This window comes from Crinia signifera, chromosome 2 (assembly GCF_055691185.1).
Source record: "Crinia signifera chromosome 2, ASM5569118v1, whole genome shotgun sequence".
NCBI classification, from domain to species: domain Eukaryota; kingdom Metazoa; phylum Chordata; class Amphibia; order Anura; family Myobatrachidae; genus Crinia; species Crinia signifera.
In genome coordinates, this window is record NC_139218.1 from 223,815,057 (window position 1) to 223,836,524 (window position 21,468).

The following is a 21,468-nucleotide window of genomic DNA, read 5'->3' on the forward strand; positions in this document are numbered from 1 at the left end:
TCTGATAACAAGGTATACCATCTCCTATGCTTTTTAATTAAATAACCTAAGCAACTTGATGTTCTGATATACTAAAATATATAAAATAAAGCAAAAAGGCATTCCAATTCAGCAAACATAATAAATAAAAAAATTCAAATGAATGCAATCTTATGCAATAACTCCCATCTCATGCACTCACATATTCCACTACATCTATCTAGCCTGCACCTATATAAAACATATTGAATGGGTAACTGAAAAGGAATGTTAAGGAATAGGTTAATATATAAAAGCCAGCTAAATGTTAACTGCTGAAGCCGGCTTGTGATTGGGTTACACCTCAATCTAGTTTTGTGAGCTTTCTTTGTACCCATTGTGAGGCATAGTGTATAAATAACATAAGCACTGCAGGACCCCAGTGTAACCAGTTGGATAGTGACGGAGGGCCTCTTCTAAAGAACAAGCAGTCCTTGCAAAATATTTGCAATTCAAATCACAACTGATTTAACTTACTTCAACCCACTGACCACAACATTTATAGACTGCAGATAATGGATTCAGATTGTCAGTCTGGCAGATCCTCTTCACCGGAGCTGGAGAGAACAGAGAGCCCCAGCTTCATGGCAGGGCAAATGTTCCAGGAACTGTGTTCGGGACAAAGAATGCCAACCCGGGCAAAGATGAGATCCAACAGGAGAGAGAATCAAGAGAATCTACATGACCTGCGTCTGAAGGTGAACAGTCGTGAACGACAGAGAATGCATGACCTTAACCAAGCTATGGATAGTCTGCGGGAAGTCATGCCATATTCTCATGGACCCTCTGTACGTAAACTCTCCAAGATTTCAACCCTGCTGCTTGCTCGTAACTATATCGTTATGTTATACAATTCACTGGAAGAGATGAAGAAGTTGGTGAGTGATGTATATGGTGGCCACCGTCTGCCTGCCTGTACAAGTTCTCTGCACCTCCAGCATATTGCACCTCTGCCTCCCGTATTACACACAATGCCACACTCAGATGCCAATACTTACACGGGACTGATGGCCCCAGAAGTCCACCGCACTCCTATTGCTGCTTCACTTCATGTTTCAGGACTTCTTTGCCACTGTACCATGTGCCAGCCCATCTCCCATCAAATTTCAAGGACTGTATCCAACCTGCCAGTCTCAAGATCTGGTAAATGACAAACAGTGTGCTGCTTTACTTGCCTGTTAAATACTCCACCAAAACTCTGATCTACTCTAGCAAGGCGCTGCTTATAACGGATATGGAACAAGGAGTATTTCATGTATATACTGTATGCAAAGGACAATCTAAAAAATATATATGTATACTTTTTTTGTCTAATACCTGTTTTCAGAACTTTTTTGTAAATGTAATACTTTGTAACATTAATGACTTCTCTGTAACAATGTAAATATCTATTACGCAGACATTGATGCATTTATATATTTTATTATTCCGTTCCATACTTTTTTAAAATAAAGTTTAAAAACAAATACAACTGTGAAGTCTCTACTCCAACTACTTAATCACACCTGCTATTTTCATTTAACAATTGTCATATCGTATTTCTTGCCTCAACAAGGCACAACAGTATTAATGCTTAAAAATACTATATGTATTGTTTGTTTAAGAATGTTAGAAAGTATTGTTTTAATTAAATAATAGATGCTTGGAACAAACTTCCAGAAGATGTATTCATGTACATGTGCTTTCCGGAGAATTATTATATGGTGCCACAAAGGGTCTGCAGCGCCTTACAAAGTACATTTATTTATTATTTATTTATTTTCAGTTTCTTATATAGCGCAGCAGATTCCGTTGCGCTTTACAGTGATAAAACAAACTGGGTAACAACAGACAGACTTAGAGGTAGGAGGGCCCTGCTGCAAGCTTACAATCTATAGGGATATAGGAGGGAAACACAAGGACAGGCATCAGTAATAGCATAGCAGTCCCACCAAGTAACAAGTGAAGCTTAACATGGATTATAAACAAGGCTGTATCAGAGGCCATAATACCCAAATAAGCAGCAGGGCAGTGAAACCCAAAGTTTTGGTGCCATTGTAGGCTGTAAGGATCAAAGTATAAGTGAGAGAAGGAAAATAACATGAGGGAAGAGAACCCTGGGGTAGATTTATTATAGTGGAGCTTATCGCGCCACTATAACATTTCCTGCTTTGCCTCATTAATGAGACAAGATGTATTAACATCTTGCCTGCTGAAGTGGGGGAGCGCAAACTCCCACCTCTGGCGATGCCCCATCCTGCTGACAGCGCATCAATTAACGCACTGACGCACTCATTTCCCCTGGCCGGCTGGACTGGTCACGCACGGGAAATTGTCGTAGTCAATAGCTGCAGGGGGCGGAATGGTGACCATTCATACATTAGGTAAGAGCACAGCACAATATAGAAAATAACGCAGTGACGATAACCCTCCTGTCCTATAGCGCTGCCCGTTATAAACACCCACACAGCGGATGTCATAGTCATCCCCTGCCATAACGCACAGGGATAGTACATATTACCCTGATCACCACTCAATAAATCTAGCCCCCTGTTCCTGAGAGCTTCTTGTCTAAAGAACTGAATAAACTATTACTAAATAGAATAAACTACTCATACCACTTTCACATCGCAGACACGTTTTAAAAACCGGTATTTTAAAACGGTAATTAAAACGGGTCAGAGCCTTAATAGTGCCCCAGATTACCGTTTTAAATACCGGTTAAGTGTCATTCACATAGCAGTTGAAACGTTTCATCCAGAACACGTTTCAAGGCAGAGTGTGACCATTGCCTGTCATTATGTGTCTGCAGAGAAAGCTGTGCATGTGCTGGGCTGGGGATGGGACACCTTCCCCTTACAATGCCCTGTACTAGGAGAGAGGTGCCAACAGCACATACTCAGAACAGGGAACAGACACAGTAGTGACTCACCTAAACTTATCCAGCAGCAGCAGCAGCAGCTCATGGTGGGGGTGGGGTGGAACTTGAAAAAGACTGAAAGTTGGATGCAGTGGCGTAAGTTCATAGAGGCACCTCGCGCCGGGCCGCCCCCCCCCCCCCGGAGAATGTAGTCGGCGGACGGGGATGGCAGTTAGCGGTACAGCTGAGACAGTTTTCTGCCTGCCTCGCCGCTCCTGGTCACAGTGATCAGATAGGCTGTCTGATCACTGTGGCCAGGAACAGCGCGGCTGGTGGAAAACTGAGCTGTCAGGACGCGGTAAGAACTAAGCAGGGAGGCGGGGGGAGAGGAGAAGAGTGGAGGAGAGAGATCTCCAAGCCCCAGCGCTCACCTCCGCTGGCTATTATCCCCCGACAAGCTACCGTGTGTGTCACACGTATCAGCGTCCAGCCTACCCCGCTCGATCCCCGGTGCCTGCTGACATATAGGAGGGGAGGGGGCGCCACAAATTTTTTGGACAGGGGCCGCAAGTTACACCACTGCTGTGCCCCCCTGACCACAGGACAGCACATGGCTACACCGGTATGTTGGACTGACCCCTGATGTACCTCTACTAGTGCAGGCTTGACTGTAGGAAAATGCTTTTGTTTGTAGTTGTAGCCTATCAGTGCTTGTGCTTGTGTTGTTTGCCTGAAATACCGTTTCAGACAAACTGTACACATTCACATTGCACAAAAAACGGCAAGGAACCGTGTAGGACTCTGCTTTTTACATGGTTCGAAATGCCAGTTAACTTTAAACGGTAAATCGGCTGTGGTGCATTCACAGTGCAGGCTTAAACGTTTTAAAAAGGGAAAAAAACGGCAATATACGTTTTAAAAGTGCGATGTGAAAGGGGTATAATAATTCAAATAAGCAGTTTACAACATTGATTATGTCAACATTATTTAATTAATATATTTATGTGTGTCTTTTAAATATTAAATAAATAACACAATGGTCTCCTACAGGGTAATGACAGTAATAGGTCACAAAAGGCAACCTGTAGAGGAGATCAAATACTTTTTGAGTCAGTAATATACCCCCCATCGAATTCTCACATAAATGTGTAAGGCCGAGTACACATCAGAACGATGTGTGTGTGCCTGATATGCTGGCCCACATATTGGGCCTTATTCTAGTTCACTCTTTCTCAAAAAAACCTTCTTAGATGGACAAAACCATGTGCACTGCAGGGGGGCAGATGTTACTTGTGCAGAGAGAATTAGATTTGGTGGGGTTTTACTACAAAGTGAGATCTATATTGCAGTGTAAAAATAAAGCAGTCAGTATTTACCCTGCACAGAAACAAAATAACTTGCCCAAATCTAATTATCTCTGCACATTTTGCAGTGCACATGGTTTTGTCCATCGAAGAAGGATTTTGTCAGAAAGTGTGAACTAAAAGAAGGCCCAATGTATTGCCCATACACACTAAGGCCCTTATTCAGATCTGTTTGCAGTACAAATTTGTTCTCAAAATGGGCAAAACCATGTGCACTGCAGGTGGGACAGATGTAACATGTGCAGAGAGTTAGATTTGGGTGGGGTGTGTTGAAACTGAAATCTAAATTGCAGTTTAAAAATAATGCAGCCACTATTTACCCTGCACAGAAACAAAATAGCTCACACAAATCTAACTCTCTCTATACATGTTACATCTGCCCCACCTGCAGTGCACATGGTTTTGCCCATTTTTAGAACAAATTTGGGTACTTATGTATTATCTGGGCTGCCGATTTTTTGATTGTATGCCTTAACCTAAGGCATACAATCAGATGCGATGCGATATCGCATCGCATACGACCATATCGCATGCGATGCGATGACCCGATTTTTCCATAGGATTCAATGTTAAAATGGACTGAGTCCATTTTAACATGGAATTCAATGGGAAAAAGGGGTCCTTTTCATACCCCTACTATCCAAGTGGGCATGGAGTTGGATATAAACCTGTGGCGAGCGTAGCGAGCCACCAAGCCCGAAGCGTGGCGAGCGAAGCGCGCCCTGCGAGGGGACGGTAATCTGTGTCCGCTCACCACGCTTCGGGCTCGGTGGCTGGCTACGCTCGCCACGCTTCTGGCTTGGTGGCTCGCTACAGGTTTATATCCAACTTCATGCCCACTTGGATAGTAGGGGTATGAAAAGGACCCCTTTTCCCATTGAATTCCATGTTAAAATGGACTCAGTCCATTTTAACATTGAATCCTATGGAAAAATCGGGTGCATCGCATGCGATATGGTCGGATGTGATGCGATGGACCTGATTTCAAAATCGGCAGCCCAGTTAGTACATAAGTACCCAAATTTGTACTGCAAACAGATCTGAATAAGGACCTAAAACTGTTTAATGAATAAGGAACAATGCCTGGCCCTAGGTTAATACACATGTAGCTCCCCTTGTAATGCTGCAAAACACGTGTACGGGCGCTCTGGAACTCTCCAGTCATACTGCCATTGTGCATGTAATGAAGGCTATAAACCAGGCACGTAGCATCTAATACTTGTGGCATGTGAAGCAGACTTTGGCTTTAGGCTGATTTCACCCCCCCCCCCCCCCCAGTCCTGGCACCTTAGGCTGCAGCCTAATCAGCCTATTGCTTAATCAGGCACTGCGTATGGCCGGAAGATAATATATGTGGCCCATCGGAGCATGCAATTGGGCACACACACTGGCCGGCATGCACAATGGCCCTTATTCTGATTGAGTCGGACGGCTCCGTGTGAAGTCGGATGGCCGATGTTTGGTACATGCGCATAGGCGTATCTGAGCATGTGCGAACACCTTGCACCTCCGAACACGGAGTGAGGTTCGTGCAGAAAACGATCGTATGGAACCATCCGAGCAGGGGGTGGAGAGGGGCGTGATGGGCTGTTTGGGCTCATTACCATAAGCATATGCCCTGCGTTTCATGGGCTGTGACGCATGTTTGGGGGCGGACAGGTGACCGCCCATATCCCTGCCTTCATACGGAAAGTCCATCATTCGATGGAGAAGGTGTTCACATGAAACATCCACTCGCGGTCCGTACGCTGGGCGTCTTACCGCATTCGGACGGTGTGAGCGATCCGTACGGTAGGTGGGGCTAAGAACACTCGGTTCCTGTCTGAAATACGCATCCGTCCAAATCAGGAAATGTAGGAAATTACATATCATGGCGATATTGGTGTAGTGTTTACCCATCCTTGAACTTTTTATTGACTGACACAGGTACTAAATATCGGTTTTGGAGCTATTAGCAGAAGTACGGTTATGTTTCCAAATGTATGGAACTAAGACATATGCACCTTATTTACAAATAGAAGCCAACTTTAGATATTCTAATGGCTTAATACATTGTGCTGGGAAAATTGTGCTTTTCTAGATCATCCCTCCCTTTCAGGCATTTGTTAGTTACAAATTAACTTATGTTTTTGTAAATGCGTTCACTTGACATTTATTTAGGTTACAAATAGGCTGTAGTTTTGAAGCATTCAAATTTTCTTTTACTTCAATTTACAATTACATTTTCACATCTTCATGTGAATGGATTTTGATTTTATACATTCAAATAATATACAGTACATAAATATATATGTATATATTTATATTTAATTTTTTTTACATGTTTTGGAGAACCTGTGGTTTTTCTTCCTTCAAAACTTCTGCAATCCACTGACCTCTAGATCAGTACATAGGCCGACACTGCGCATGTGCCTGTTCCGATATCGGTCATCTGCATTTTACAGGTCCCGAGACTTTAATTTGGCTTCTATGGGTTGCAGCTTAAGCAGCCCATAGAAGCTGGGGGTATGTGCTTGCGCAGTACAGAGGCCATCACTGCGCATACGCCGGTCATTGTAGAAGAGGCCTGATGTAAATAGACATTAGATTTTTGGGGTTATATTGTTCCTGCGCTAGGTAAATACTGGCTGCTTGATTCTTACACTGCAATTAGATTTCAGTTTGAACACACCCCACAAAAATCTTACTCTCTCTGCACTTTACATTTGTCTCACCTACAGCCAGGGTCACTGACAGGTCAACCGGGTCCCGGTAAAACAAAGGGGCGTGGCCTCATCCCCATGACATAAAAAAAACACATGAACACCCCCTCTGTAATTGGTGTGGTGTGGGAGGAGCTGTCTCTCTCCCCAGCTCAGTACACAGCACTGAGCAGAATGTGCTGAGTTGGGGAGAGAGGCTGTGCTGCAGCGGCAGAATGTCGTCTCTCTCCACTGACCAGCTCCCTTCAAGAAGGGGGCAACGGGCCCGGGACCCCCAACAGACCCAGGTCAGATTTAAGTGTCACACCGCCCCTAGGCACCACCCTATTATAAGGAGGGAGATAAAAGACAGAGAAAGGAAGGGAGGGAGCTCTGGCCAAAGCAGCAAATATACCATCAGCAGCACAGGTAACTTCAACTACACAGGAAAAAGCACTTAACGCTGGTTCATACATCTGCCCCATTGTTAACTATATTAGCCATGACCAACATCGCAATTGTGTGTATGGGTCTTTAAACATGCAAGATCCATAAAATATCTGCTCATTCTCTTCTCTTTTGGATGAAACACTGCCAGCACCCATGGTTGTGTAAATTCCTCCCCTTTTGAAGTCAGCAAACCAGAACTTTTACTAGAAAGTAATAATCTCGCCAGAGGGGGAAATTTACGAAGATGTGTATATTCTACTTCACGTGTGATGTTGCCAAAGGCAACCAATCAGAATCTACTTATTTATTTAGCACCCTCTAAAACACAGGTGTCAAACACAAGGCCCGCGGGCCAAATCCGGCCTGACAGACCTCGTCATGTGGCCCGCGCAGCCGCCGCCAGGCTTCACCTTTTATCCTCTTTTTTGAGAGGTTTTTTTTGCACTGCCGGCGGCCATGATCCTGTGGTCTTTTAAGATGTCTGCGGCCACAGGAACATGGCCGCCAGCCTCCACGGCTACGTGGAGGAGGGCCCGGCAGCCTGTTTCCTCTTATCGAGGCAGTGGCAGACGCTGGGTGGGGATGTCATGACAATGACGCCTCCCACCCATGCATCTGCAGAGAGGAAGGAAGGCAGGCCGAGTCGGGGGGCCGCAGCAGGACAGGCCGCGGCGCAGAGAGTGGAATTGAAATTACTGGAGCCGCAGCAGCAGCAGTAAAGGAGCCTGAGGGATAAAATACAGTAAGTTACATAAAAAAAACCAATATATCTGGTGGTGGTGTCATGGCATTACTTTTATATTATACAGGGGGAGCAGCCTGTGGTATCATTATAATTGTACAGGGGGAGCAGCCTGTGGTGTCATGGCATTATGCCATGACACCACAGGCTGCTCCCCCTGTATAATAATAATGCAATGACACCACAGGCTGCTCCCGCTGTATAATAATAATGCAATGACAGCACAGGCTGCTCCCGCTGTATAATATAACAATAGTAATGCCATGACACAAATTATTATACAGGGGGAGCAGTCTGTGGTGTCATTGCATTATTATTATTATACAGAGGGAGCAGCCTATGGTGTCATGGCATTACTTTTATATTATACAGGGGGAGCAGCCTGTGGTGTCATTATTATTGTACAGGGGGAGCAGCCTGTGGTGTCATGGCATTATGCCATGACACCACAGGCTGCTCCCCCTGTATAATAATAATAATAATGGCATGACACCACAGGCTGCTCCCCCTGTATAATATAAAAGTAATGCCATGACACCATAGGCTGCTCCCTCTGTATAATAATAATAATGCAATGACACCACAGGCTGCTCCCCCTGTATAATAATTTGTGTCATGGCATTACTATTGTTATATTATACAGCGGGAGCAGCCTGTGCTGTCATTGCATTATTATTATACAGCGGGAGCAGCCTGTGGTGTCATTGCATTATTATTATACAGCGGGAGCAGCCTGTGGTGTCATTGCATTATTATTATACCGCGGCCCTTTGAGGGTGACCAAACTGCTGATGCGGCCCCCGATGAATTTGAGTTTGACACCCCTGCTCTAAAAGAAAGTAGACAGGATCTGATTGGCTGCCCATAGCAACATCACATGTGAAGTAGAATACACATCTCAGTAAAATTCCCCCAGTGTGTTTTTAGTGGAGGGAAACCAAACTACGGAGCACCCCCACATCAAGGTCATGCTAACCACCAAATGGCAGGTCTGATAACAACAGTAAAGGTGACAGACTTTTGCACACTATGATGCACACAGAGTGCCATTTCACGGTCACTGCACAGGAAACCTCCATGGAAAGGTAATTGCTGGAATGAGATGAATACTGCCGAGACCGCAAAATGGATGTCTGCGCCCTGTATAGCATGGGCCACCGGTCCAAGGAACAACCCGCCACCTCCTGCACGCCCGCTGTTGCTCAGTCAGTGTTTATGTCTGAGAAAGTGGGCAGCCGCTCGCACACTTCCGGTTGTTGTCGTCGTCCCCGGAAGTGTGCGGGATCAAAGGTCGGTAAATATTGGTGATGTCACGGAGCCAACATGGCGGAAGGGTGAGAGTGGGTTTCTAAAGGCTGATGCATAAAAAAAGGATAGATAACACCCGAGCAGCTTTATACTGGGCTGGGAACGGGAAGCTCCTACGCACCGGGACGCGCCGTCCCCAGCAAAGACAGGCGCCTCCTCCGGTGCACGCCGGCCTCGAGTCCCCCATATGCCACACACTGACACTGCTGCGCTGCCCGGCTCTGTGCTGTTCCCTGGACAGTGCCACACAGCCTGCAATGGAACACCCTAAAGAGAGAGAGAGAGTTGCCAAGCCCCGGCACTGTCTCTTCCTGACAGTAGATGAGACCTCTGTAGCTCTCCTACAGACTTGCTGCACTGACGTGATCTGTTATGGCCATCAGCACTCTGCCATCTGTAATGGTATATACAGATCTATACACACCGTTAGTGTGCACCTACAGATAGCGTGTGCTGCTATGGCCCAGCATCTCTGTCCTCATTCTTAAAGAGTGTGCCCACCTAAAAGAGGCTTGGCTAATCATTAGAGTGCATGGGATGGACCCCTTTAAAAGTATATAGTAAATACTGGTAGTACATGCATGTTAATGTACCAGATGAATAACAGCAATATGCTGTAGAGCAGGCTTTCCCATCCACGATCCTCAAGGCACACCAACAGTGCAGGTTTTAGTGATATCCAGGCTTGAGCACAGGTGACTTAATTAGTACCTGAGTGATTCTGATTAAGCCATCTGTGCTGAAGCTTGGATATCACTAAAACCTGCACTGTTGGTGTGCCTTGAGGACCGTGGTTGGGAAAGCCTGCTGTAGAGAATACAAGGTAGTATAAATAAATATGTATATTGTTTAACTCAAGTGAAGTCTAGATCAGTTATGTCAAACTCACGGCCCTCCAGCTGTTGTGGGACAACACATCCCAGCATTCCCTGCCACAGATTTTATATAGTGTATTTTTGAAGGTTAGTACATCTGGCCCTATATGCTGTAATAGAAACCTAGAATTCGATAGCATGGAAGAACCACTTGACCCATCTGGTCTGCCCTTTTTCTTAAACTTTAAGCAACCTCAACCCTATCTGGTCCTGAATTCTTTGTTATAATATTCACATGCCTGTCATTGGGTCTCAGGAATATAGTCTTAAGGCCCCCATACATTAGTCCGACTTGTCCTAGGGACAAGTCGGACTTGATTTCCCCGGCAGCTCCCTGGGAGGGGAACACACGATTAGGCACTTGATGTGCCAAGTTATGCATATGATAAATCGCATGCGATTTATCATATGCAACTACCGGGGAGCTGCAGGGGGAGAGCCGGGTGGAGGGAGCTGCAGGGAAGTGCCGGGCAGGGTGAGATGACAAATAGTCAGCAGGCGGGGGACGCCAGTGAGCCGGGCATGGGGAGAGGCTGGGAGTGGACACAGTCAGCGGGCGGGGGGACTACGGTGAACCGGCGAGGGGAACAGGTCACGTCTGTGCTGGGCAGGAGGACAGGCAGCCGCAGCTTCATGGAAGAAAGCCCCAATACAAACGAATGGGCAGCCAGTGATTGGCTGAGAGCTCTCTCAGCCAATTGCTGATTGGCTGAAAGAGCTCTCAGCCAATCACTGGCTGCCCATTCGTTTTTACTGGGGGGTTTTCTTCCATGAAGCTGTGGCTGCCTGTCTTGTCCTCCTGCCCAGCACGTGAGCTTTTCCCCTCGCCGGTTCACCGGCGTCCCCCCGCCCGCTGACTGTGTGTCCACTCCGAGTCCCAGCCTCTCCCCATGCCCGGCTCACTGGCGTCCCCCGCCTGCTGACTATTTGTCAGCTCACCATGCAGTTCCCCCACGTCCCCCGCCCACTGACCCTGCCCGGACCAGACTGCACATAAGATTTAGGAAATCTTATGTGCAGTCGGTGCGACTGCCCGACTCCGATCCAATGCGCACGGGACTGCGCATCGGGTCGGACAGGGTGTCAAAACATGCGATTTGGGACGATTTCACTGCCCGATTCATCTGAATCGGGTGAAATCGGGCCCAAATCGCATAATGTATGGGGGCCTTTACACTATGGGGCAGATGTATTAAGCCTTAACAAGAGATAAATGCAAGGGTGATAAAGAGAGATAAACGTACAGCCAATCACCTGCCAACTGTCATGTTACAGCCTGTGTTTGAAAAAGTCAGTAAGGAGCTGATTGGCTGGACGTTTATCTCTCTGGAGAAAATTTATTGCAGCTATCCTATTATTCATGTGTGATAATTCTCCATAGGGTTCATGAATTCTCTTCACCTACTATGAGCTAGCTAAAAGTTTGGGAGAATCCATATTTTGGGGTAAAAATGTTGGGACTTAAGGCCTTATTCTAGTTCACTTTTTCTGACAAAATCATGTGCACTGCAGGTGGGGCGGATGTAACTTGTGCAGAGAGAATTAGATGTTTGTGGGGTTTTACTTCAAAGTGAGATCTATATTGCAGTGTAAAAATAAAGCAGCCAGTATTTACCCTGCACAAAAACAAAATAACTCACCCAAATCTAAATTCTATCTGCACATTTTACAGCTGCCCCACCTGCAGTGCACATGGTTTTGTATATCTAAGAAGGATTTTGTCAGAAAGAGTGAACTAGAATAAGGCCCTTAGTTCAGAACTCCATTATGCCACACGCTGTAATACCTATTGCATATCATACCACACGCCATAATGCACATTACACGTTATATCAAACACCGTAATGCCTATTACATAATGCCTCCTCCTCCTCCCCCCTCCTCCTCCCCCTCCTCCCTCCCCCTCCCCCTTCCCCCTCCTCCCTCCCCCTCCCCCTCCTCCCTCCCCCCTCCTCCCTCCCCCCTCCTCCCTCCCCCCTCCTCCCTCCCCCTCCTCCCTCCTCCCTCCCCCTCCTCCCTCCTCCTCCCCTTCCTCCCCCCTCCTCCTCTCTCCTCCCTCCTCCCTCCTCCTCCCTCCTCCTCCCTCCTCCCTCCTCCTCCCTCCTCCCTTCTCCTCCCTCCTCCCTTCTCCTCCTCCTCCCTTCTCCTCCTCCTCCCTTCTCCTCCTCCCTTCTTCTTCCTCCTCCTCCCTCCTTCTTCCTTCTCCTTCTTCCTTCTCCTCCCTTCTTCCTTCTCCTCCCTTCTTCTTCCTTCTCCTCCCTTCTTCTTCCTTCTCCTCCCTTCTTCTTCTTCTCCTCCTTCTTCTTCTCCCCCCCCTCCTCCCTCCCCCTCCTCCCTCCTCCCTCCCCCTCCTCCCTCCTCCTCCCCTTCCTCCCCCCTCCTCCTCTCTCCTCCCTCCTCCCTCCTCCTCCCTCCTCCCTCCTCCTCCCTCCTCCCTTCTCCTCCTCCTCCCTTCTCCTCCTCCTCCTCCCTTCTCCTCCTCCCTTCTTCTTCCTTCTCCTCCCTCCTTCTTCCTTCTCCTTCTTCCTTCTCCTCCCTTCTTCTTCCTTCTCCTCCCTTCTTCTTCCTTCTCCTCCCTTCTTCTTCTTCTCCTCCTTCTTCTTCTCCCCCCCCCCCCCCCCCCCCGCAGTACCGGCAACAGCCAGGCAGAGCGGTGGACAACTCACCCGGCTGTATCAGATCAGGTTGCGGCACTGCTATTTCAAAACTCTAATGCACATTACACGTTATATCAAACACCGTAATGCCTATTACGTAATGTCTCCTCCCCCCTCCTCCCTCCTCCTCCTCCCTCCCCCTCCTCCCTCCTCCCTCCCCCTCCTCCCCCCTCCTCCCTCCTCCCTTCTCCTCCTCCTCCCTCCTCCCTTCTCCTCCTCCTCCTCCCTTCTCCTCCTCCCTTCTTCTTCCTTCTCCTCCCTCCTTCTTCCTTCTCCTCCCTTCTTCTTCCTTCTCCTCCCTTCTTCTTCTTCTCCTCCTTCTTCTTCTCCCCCCCCCCGCAGTACCGGCAACAGCCAGGCAGAGCGGTGGACAACTCACCCGGCTGTATCAGATCAGGTTGCGGCACTGCTATTTCAAAACTTTCAAAAGGCGGCTCACGAGCAATGTTCCCTCTAATTTTACGAAGGCTGTGTGCGGCAAAAGATTTTGGCTGTGCAACTTTGGAAGGAAATTTTAATTTTTGTGCGTCACTTATATATAATTGGAAAATGACGTTCAGCATTTGTGTTAACTTTACTTCAAAATTATATTAAACATTTGAACATTCAAAACACAGCACACAATGCATTTAATGGGTGAAACACACATTAATTGAGTCCACAACTGCAAAAAAGGACCACTGCTGCTTTGTGCGCTCTGTTGTAATGTCTGTGCGCACGCTTGTCGAGTTGTGTGCGCGCGCACACGTGCACAGCTTAGAGGGAACACTGCTCACGAGCCAATTGGAGCTTGCGGTCTGACAGGCAATCAAGAGCTACCAATGCCGCTCCTGTTTGGCTGCCGATCTGCGAGCTCTGATTGGCTCGTAAGCCGCCTCAAGTTTGGAAATAGCTGTGCCACAGGTCTGCTCTGATACAGCTGAAGCTGGGTGGATTGTCCACCACTCTGCCCGGGTGTTGCCTTTAACGCAAACCACCACTCTGGCCGCATTTCCAAACTTGAGGCGGCTTACGAGCTTCCTGGCAAATCTGGTCACCAGGAAGCAGAATCTGGACACCATGGTGCAAAGTGATGTAAATGGGGGTACAGGGTATGGGACAGTGTTATTGGGGTGCTTTAGGAGTGGGACAAGTATTTTTAGGCTTGTGGGGGGGTGGTTGTGTTGGTAATTAGTTGTTTTTTTCAAATATATACTTATGCCCATTTTCACATACCCCAAATTTTATGCAGGCATTTATTTTACACAGAAACGCTTGCTTTTTTGGGGGGTGTTTGTTAATATTTTTCCTTAAAGTATATTGCAGCCGTTTTGCAATATTAGCACATTTTAAATCCCCCAAATCCTTTTTTATTATGCTCTCTAATGTAATACTATGCTGTTATGCTATGTTATTTGCCATTTTTGGGGGTATAGACTGATCTCTACATTTTCACCTGCATTTTTTGCTGGTTAACGTATTGCAGGTCACCCATTTTTGACATTTTCAAATAGGATAGGTCCAAAAAAAACAGGAGCGCGTACAACGGCGATAAGTGTGCAAACTTTACCCACAATAATGGATTGCATTATCACTGCTAATAGGATATCCCTCTATGCGTTTTATTGACTATTGTTTTGGTTTATATTTTACAAACGCACATAGAAGCAATTGCATACAGTTGCAATGACTGGCTTAATCTTTTTAAAATTGTATTATAATGTTCAGTATACCACTTTTTTTCTTGACAGGGAGGATGGGGGCTGGTGGAGAAGCTGGCTACAGCAAAGTTACAACAATGTACGGGAAAAGGTATGTGGTCATTAACCAGTTTGGTTTGTCACAAATACAAATAAAAGAACAGTAATCTCATGTGCTTGATGTGGTATGACCACAAACACCTGCTTGAAATTCCAGAAATACATGAAGCCATTTCAAATGAACTGGTTTTGGTTCCGCACTTTTTTCTCTGTATTGAACACTTGTAGTTCCCAAATATTCTTTTATCCCCTAATGGGGGGGCAGCACATACTACCCTTCTCTGGTTGGGATGCGGTCTTTTGGTCCACAGCATTATGGTAGACAGTCATTAGGTCGACACCATTAGGTTGACATGGGAAAAGGTTGACATGGGTCTAAGTTGACATAGAAAATGGTCGATAGGTCATTAGTTCGCCAGTGTCTAGGACAACATGGTTTTTTTCACTTTTTTTTTTGGAGCCGACGTGCCGACCGGCGGTATTTCATGCCCTACCATCCACTAGGGCGTGGTTGGAGAATAAAGTAGTGTGCCGAGCGTAGCGAGCACTGTGTCCATGTCGACTGTGTTGACAGTTAGGTCAAAAAAACTGTGAAAAACCCCATGTTCACCTTTTCACTGTCGACCTGGACATTGTCGAACTAATGACTTGTCGAACTAATGGCCTTTCCACCTAGAACCATGTCGACCTTTTCCCATGTCAAGCTAGACCCATGTCAACCTTTTTCCATGTCGATCTAATGACTATCAACCATCATGCTGTAGACCAAATTATCCCAACCCCTCTGGTTATGCTCCTATAGAGAAAGGAAGGACAAAGTGAGAAATATCATGGGGTGCACTCGGAACTGTGTAGCGTAGTTAGTCCAACTGATTGTAATAGCTCTTAAAACATAACTTTTATTTGAGTTTTATTAAGATAGTTTAAAAAAAAATATAGAGTGTGAATAAAGATATCAGAAAATGTGATTCCATGTGTTTGTATGTCCTGTGCTTATGTTTTACAAAGTGCTGATGAATTCCCTAAGGCAGGGGTTCCCAATCTTTTTCTAATCACGGCACCCTAGAGTATCAGAATTTTTCCAAGGCACCCAAAAATATATATCAATTTAAGTAGATTTGTGTTTATATGTGCTTCTTAGGTTCAGTTGTGTGGTAAAGGGCAGGATTTGCTTCTGATTGTACACATTTTATGATTGGCAGCAACCAGCACTGGTTTTGTCCAGAAATAATTGATCATAAATAATTTGAATTGGTCCTGGACGACCAACCCGAGGCACCCCTGCAAGTGTCCCGAGGCACCCCAGGGAGCCTAGGCACACAGTTTGGGAACCACTGCCCTAAGGCCTTTGTCCCCTTTTATTGTACTTGTATTAGGGGTTATTAGACTCAATGTATAATTAGCTTTATATGCTTTGTACCATTAGTTCCAATAATTCTGATTGATATTAGGGGTGTGGTATAGGGTTCCGACAGTCATTATCCCAACTGGCCGGACCCAGACAGCTGCGGGCACGGTGGCTCGCTAAGATCGCCACCTATCCACACGAGGGAGAATAGCCGGTGGCCATCGGGCCCCCGTGTGTCGGGGTTTTGACTGTCGGGATCCCGACGTCGGGTAAATGACTGTTGGGATCCTGTCCGGCACCCGATGTTAGTCGTGTGCCCTCTTTTCATAGGATGCTTCTGTATTAATCTAGGTTATAGTCTTCCACATTTGTCTGAGTGTCTTTCATCTAGTAATAGTTGTTACAATGTATTTCACTTCCCCCTCTGGGCTTCGTGCCAACTATTATTTGTAACAGTTACTGTATACATAGTTACATAGTTACATAGTAGGAAGAGAGTGAGCGACCCGCACCATCTATAGTGCGTCAGATATTCAATAGGGTTATTAGTACGTGTGAATGGCACTGAGCCCACCTATGGGGAGTGTGTTATATATATATACACTTGCCTCCTAGGTTGAGGGTGCTGTCAACTGATTGGTAAATTGGAACTTATGTAGAGAAGAAAAGCAAATCAGTTTCAATGTGACGCACTCCTTATTCACAAAATTGTCAAAATTGACTAAAATACAGATATGTCTTTATTAAATAGTACAGAACAATTATAATAGTGAGTATCACTTACAGGTCATCATTAATTAAGTAGTAATCTCAAATTTTTATTATTTATAAATTAATGCTTGACCCGATAATATGTTTCCCTGTGTCAGGGACTTTTTAGTGGCGAAAAATTAAAATAAGATAATAGATATAGAGAAATAGAAGTTATAGAAAGATTAAAATTAGTCTCTGTAGACCGTTAGTATTAGATATTAGTAATACGGTTCCTGTTAATGTTACAGGTAAGTATGGTACATTCTTATAGGTTGAAATGTAATTAATAAATGGGTTTTATTCCCAATTCTGCATCTAATATCGTTTTTTATTGCGTGTTTTTAAAGAATAGTCTCTTTCCACTTTTCACATATATGTGTTGTATTCCAATTATATCAAATAGGAAGATGGGTGGTGACCTGCCGTACGGCCTAGTGAACCACTTCTTTCTTCAAATCCTATTGATCACATCAAAAGTCATACATATGTCCGTAGGTGCATATATTCATTTATAGTATGGATATAATAAGCAGTTATTTCCTTTATTCCATGTCTCCCTATGTCTGTATCTGACAGGTATTAGGTGAGATGCACCTTACACATTTATGGTTATGATGCTTATATAATAACACATTTATCTAATGTATGTCACAACTACATATGTGATTTTTGAGCGTTCATAGTTATCCAGAGTGCGTGGTAATCGACAGTGAGCTTGCAGCAAATTGTCCAATCTGTGCTATAAGTTTAGTATTTCACTAATTATGCTTTACATATATTCATGCAAATTGATCAGAGCCAATTGCTCAGTCTGTACTATATATTTTGCAAATAATCGTGCATATAGTTTTATTTAGATATTTTCTGCAGACCAATCAGAGCAAATGCCAAATCTGCAGTTGATAGTTTGTGTATCAATTGTATACTGAATTTAATACAAACGCATGCTAGCATATACTTCCAGCCGTCAGCCAAAAGTCCGCAGTATAATAGGTAGTTTATAAGTGACTTTCTGGAGTGTACAGGCGCCGGAGCGCTCTCAGTATATTAGGCGACTTGTAGCCAGCACTGTCGTGGACCGTGTCACTGAGTTCTGCTTGTATCGCAGTATTTCAAGTGTACCACGCTATCCTGACTACGACAGACGCTGTAATGAGCGCTAGTTATACATTATGTATTTAAACACTTAATTATAAAAACATCAATACGTTTGCTGCCGACAGACTAGAGCAATATGCCCAGTTCGTAGAGTGTGTGTTATAACCAATCACACATGCAATTTATTGTTCCAGATATATTTATACACATTGGTCAGTTAATGCCAGTTTCGTGGGAGATAATTTCTATATCAGTTGTATTCTGACATTCACACATTCGTATGCTCTTTAATAGAGCTTCCGTCGTATAGTGAGTGATTTGCAAAGCACTATCAGAGCTGTACAGGCGCCGGAGCGCTCTCAGTACAGTGATCAGCTAACAGCCAGCGCTGTCCGGGATCGGGTCACTGAGCTCTGCCTGTCTTGCAGTGCCTCAGATGCACCTCGCTCTCCCGTCTATGACAGCCGCTGCGGTGAACGCTCATTACACGCTACGTATTAGGACACAGAATTATAGATACATTGTTACATTTGTATACATTTCAACAACTAAATTAACGGCTACAGAGCGAGCTGCCAGGCTCGCTCTGTAGCCGTTAATTTAGTTGTTGAAATGTATACAAATGTAACAATGTATCTATAATTCTGTGTCCTAATACGTAGCGTGTAATGAGCGTTCACCGCAGCGGCTGTCATAGACGGGAGAGCAAGGTGCATCTGAGGCACTGCAAGACAGGCAGAGCTCAGTGACCCGATCCCGGACAGCGCTGGCTGTTAGCTGATCACTGTACTGAGAGCGCTCCGGCGCCTGTACAGCTCTGATAGTGCTTTGCAAATCACTCACTATACGACGGAAGCTCTATTAAAGAGCATACGAATGTGTGAATGTCAGAATACAACTGATATAGAAATTATCTCCCACGAAACTGGCATTAACTGACCAATGTGTATAAATATATCTGGAACAATAAATTGCATGTGTGATTGGTTATAACACACACTCTACGAACTGGGCATATTGCTCTAGTCTGTCGGCAGCAAACGTATTGATGTTTTTATAATTAAGTGTTTAAATACATAATGTATAACTAGCGCTCATTACAGCGTCTGTCGTAGTCAGGATAGCGTGGTACACTTGAAATACTGCGATACAAGCAGAACTCAGTGACACGGTCCACGACAGTGCTGGCTACAAGTCGCCTAATATACTGAGAGCGCTCCGGCGCCTGTACACTCCAGAAAGTCACTTATAAACTACCTATTATACTGCGGACTTTTGGCTGACGGCTGGAAGTATATGCTAGCATGCGTTTGTATTAAATTCAGTATACAATTGATACACAAACTATCAACTGCAGATTTGGCATTTGCTCTGATTGGTCTGCAGAAAATATCTAAATAAAACTATATGCACGATTATTTGCAAAATATATAGTACAGACTGAGCAATTGGCTCTGATCAATTTGCATGAATATATGTAAAGCATAATTAGTGAAATACTAAACTTATAGCACAGATTGGACAATTTGCTGCAAGCTCACTGTCGATTACCACGCACTCTGGATAACTATGAACGCTCAAAAATCACATATGTAGTTGTGACATACATTAGATAAATGTGTTATTATATAAGCATCATAACCATAAATGTGTAAGGTGCATCTCACCTAATACCTGTCAGATACAGACATAGGGAGACATGGAATAAAGGAAATAACTGCTTATTATATCCATACTATAAATGAATATATGCACCTACGGACATATGTATGACTTTTGATGTGATCAATAGGATTTGAAGAAAGAAGTGGTTCACTAGGCCATACGGCAGGTCACCACCCATCTTCCTATTTGATATAATTGGAATACAACACATATATGTGAAAAGTGGAAAGAGACTATTCTTTAAAAACACGCAATAAAAAACGATATTAGATGCAGAATTGGGAATAAAACCCATTTATTAATTACATTTCAACCTATAAGAATGTACCATACTTACCTGTAACATTAACAGGAACCGTATTACTAATATCTAATACTAACGGTCTACAGAGACTAATTTTAATCTTTCTATAACTTCTTTTTCTCTATATCTATTATCTTATTTTAATTTTTCGCCACTAAAAAGTCCCTGACACAGGGAAACATATTATCGGGTCAAGCATTAATTTATAAATAATAAAAATTTGAGATTACTACTTAATTAATGATGACCTGTAAGTGATACTCACTATTATAATTGTTCTGTACTATTTAATAAAGACATATCTGTATTTTAGTCAATTTCGACAATTTTGTGAATAAGGAGTGCGTCACATTGAAACTGATTTGCTTTTCTTCTCTACATAGTTACATAGTAGGTAAGGCTGAAAAAAGACTTGCGTCCATCTAGTTCAACCTGGTATAGATATCCATTGCTGATTTGGTAGGTTCTGGTATTTTACAGACAAATTATATTTCTTATTTGTACCCATGGATGTTTTTCTCCAGTAAATGTTTGTCCAACTTTGCCTTGAACGCATTTAATGAGCCAGCCATTACCACCTCTCTGGGAAGAGAGTTCCAGAGTTTGACTGTTCTGACCGTAAAGAAATTCTTTCTACTAGCTGAATGAAATCTTTTTTCTTCTAATCTATACTCATGCCCTCGTGTCCTAGATTCCTTTCTAGTAGAAAATAGGGTGTGTGACAGTTCCTTATATTGGCCCTTGATATACTTGTACATGTTGAGCATGTCCCCCCTTGAACGTCTCTTTTCTAATGTAAATAGTCCCAAATTGCTTAATCTCTCCCCGTAGCTTAAATTCTACATTCCCCTAATAAGCTTTGTTGCTCGCCTTTGGACTTTTTCTAATTCTATGATGTCCTTTTTATAGTGTGGGGCCCAGAACTGTACTCCATACTCTAGGTGAGGTCTCACCAATGCTTTATATAGTGGCATAATTACCCTTGAGTCCCTAGTTTCCATTCCCCTCTTAATACATGCCAGAATTTTGTTGGCCTTTTTTGTAGCTACATTACAATGGGCACTACATCCTAGATTGCTGTCTATTTGGACTCCTAGATCCTTTTCAAGTATGGAATTACCCAGTTCCTCTCCGCTAAGGTTGTAACTTGCACACTGGTTGTGTCTCCCAAGGTGCATAACCTTACATTTATCTACATTGAACCTCATCTTCCATTTTTTAGCCCACTCATCTAGAATTGCAAGATCATTTTGAAGCATGGTGACATCTTCTGGTGATTTGATGACTTTGCTAAGTTTTGTATACAAACTCTATTCATAAACAATAGAGCACCAATGGTAATTAGCCTCCTAAAGCTGTGTGCACATGGTGCAATATGGTTGCTGAGTGACCATATTGCCAGTGATTTGTTTGTGCTGCAGCGATAAATCGACCCTGTGTTCAGCCCCCTAATGGTCACTTGCAATCAGCTGTTTCCCTCTGCAGCTCCCCCGGCGGTACTTGTGTACTTTCACGGCTCCCATCGCATGCCATATGTAGTGGCATGCGATGGGATGCGATTTTTGCAGTTGTTAAGCAATTTTTTTTTTAAACCGCATGCGATCGCATGTGATTTTTAACAGAAATG

The 21,468-nt window shown here is 44.4% G+C and overlaps 2 protein-coding genes across 4 annotated transcripts in view; both read left to right on the forward strand.

The window, feature by feature from the left end:
• Positions 1–417: 417 nt before the first annotated feature.
• Positions 418–1,490, forward strand: LOC146060541 (oligodendrocyte transcription factor 3-like). The gene has a single exon (XM_083173854.1). The coding sequence runs from the start codon at positions 534–536 to the stop codon at positions 1,167–1,169; it is 636 nt and encodes a 211-aa protein (XP_083029980.1). The 5' UTR covers positions 418–533; the 3' UTR covers positions 1,170–1,490.
• A 7,580-nt stretch (positions 1,491–9,070) lies between these two features.
• Positions 9,071–21,468, forward strand: part of BSDC1 (BSD domain containing 1) — a 48,006-nt gene continuing 35,608 nt past the window's right edge. The window contains exons 1-2 of one of the 3 annotated variants that reach the window (XM_083173856.1): positions 9,071–9,179; positions 14,665–14,725. In XM_083173856.1, the coding sequence (XP_083029982.1) occupies positions 9,124–9,179; positions 14,665–14,725 (117 nt within the window). In that variant the 5' untranslated portion in view covers positions 9,071–9,123. The other 2 variants (XM_083173855.1, XM_083173857.1) reach the window with 2 other exon arrangements.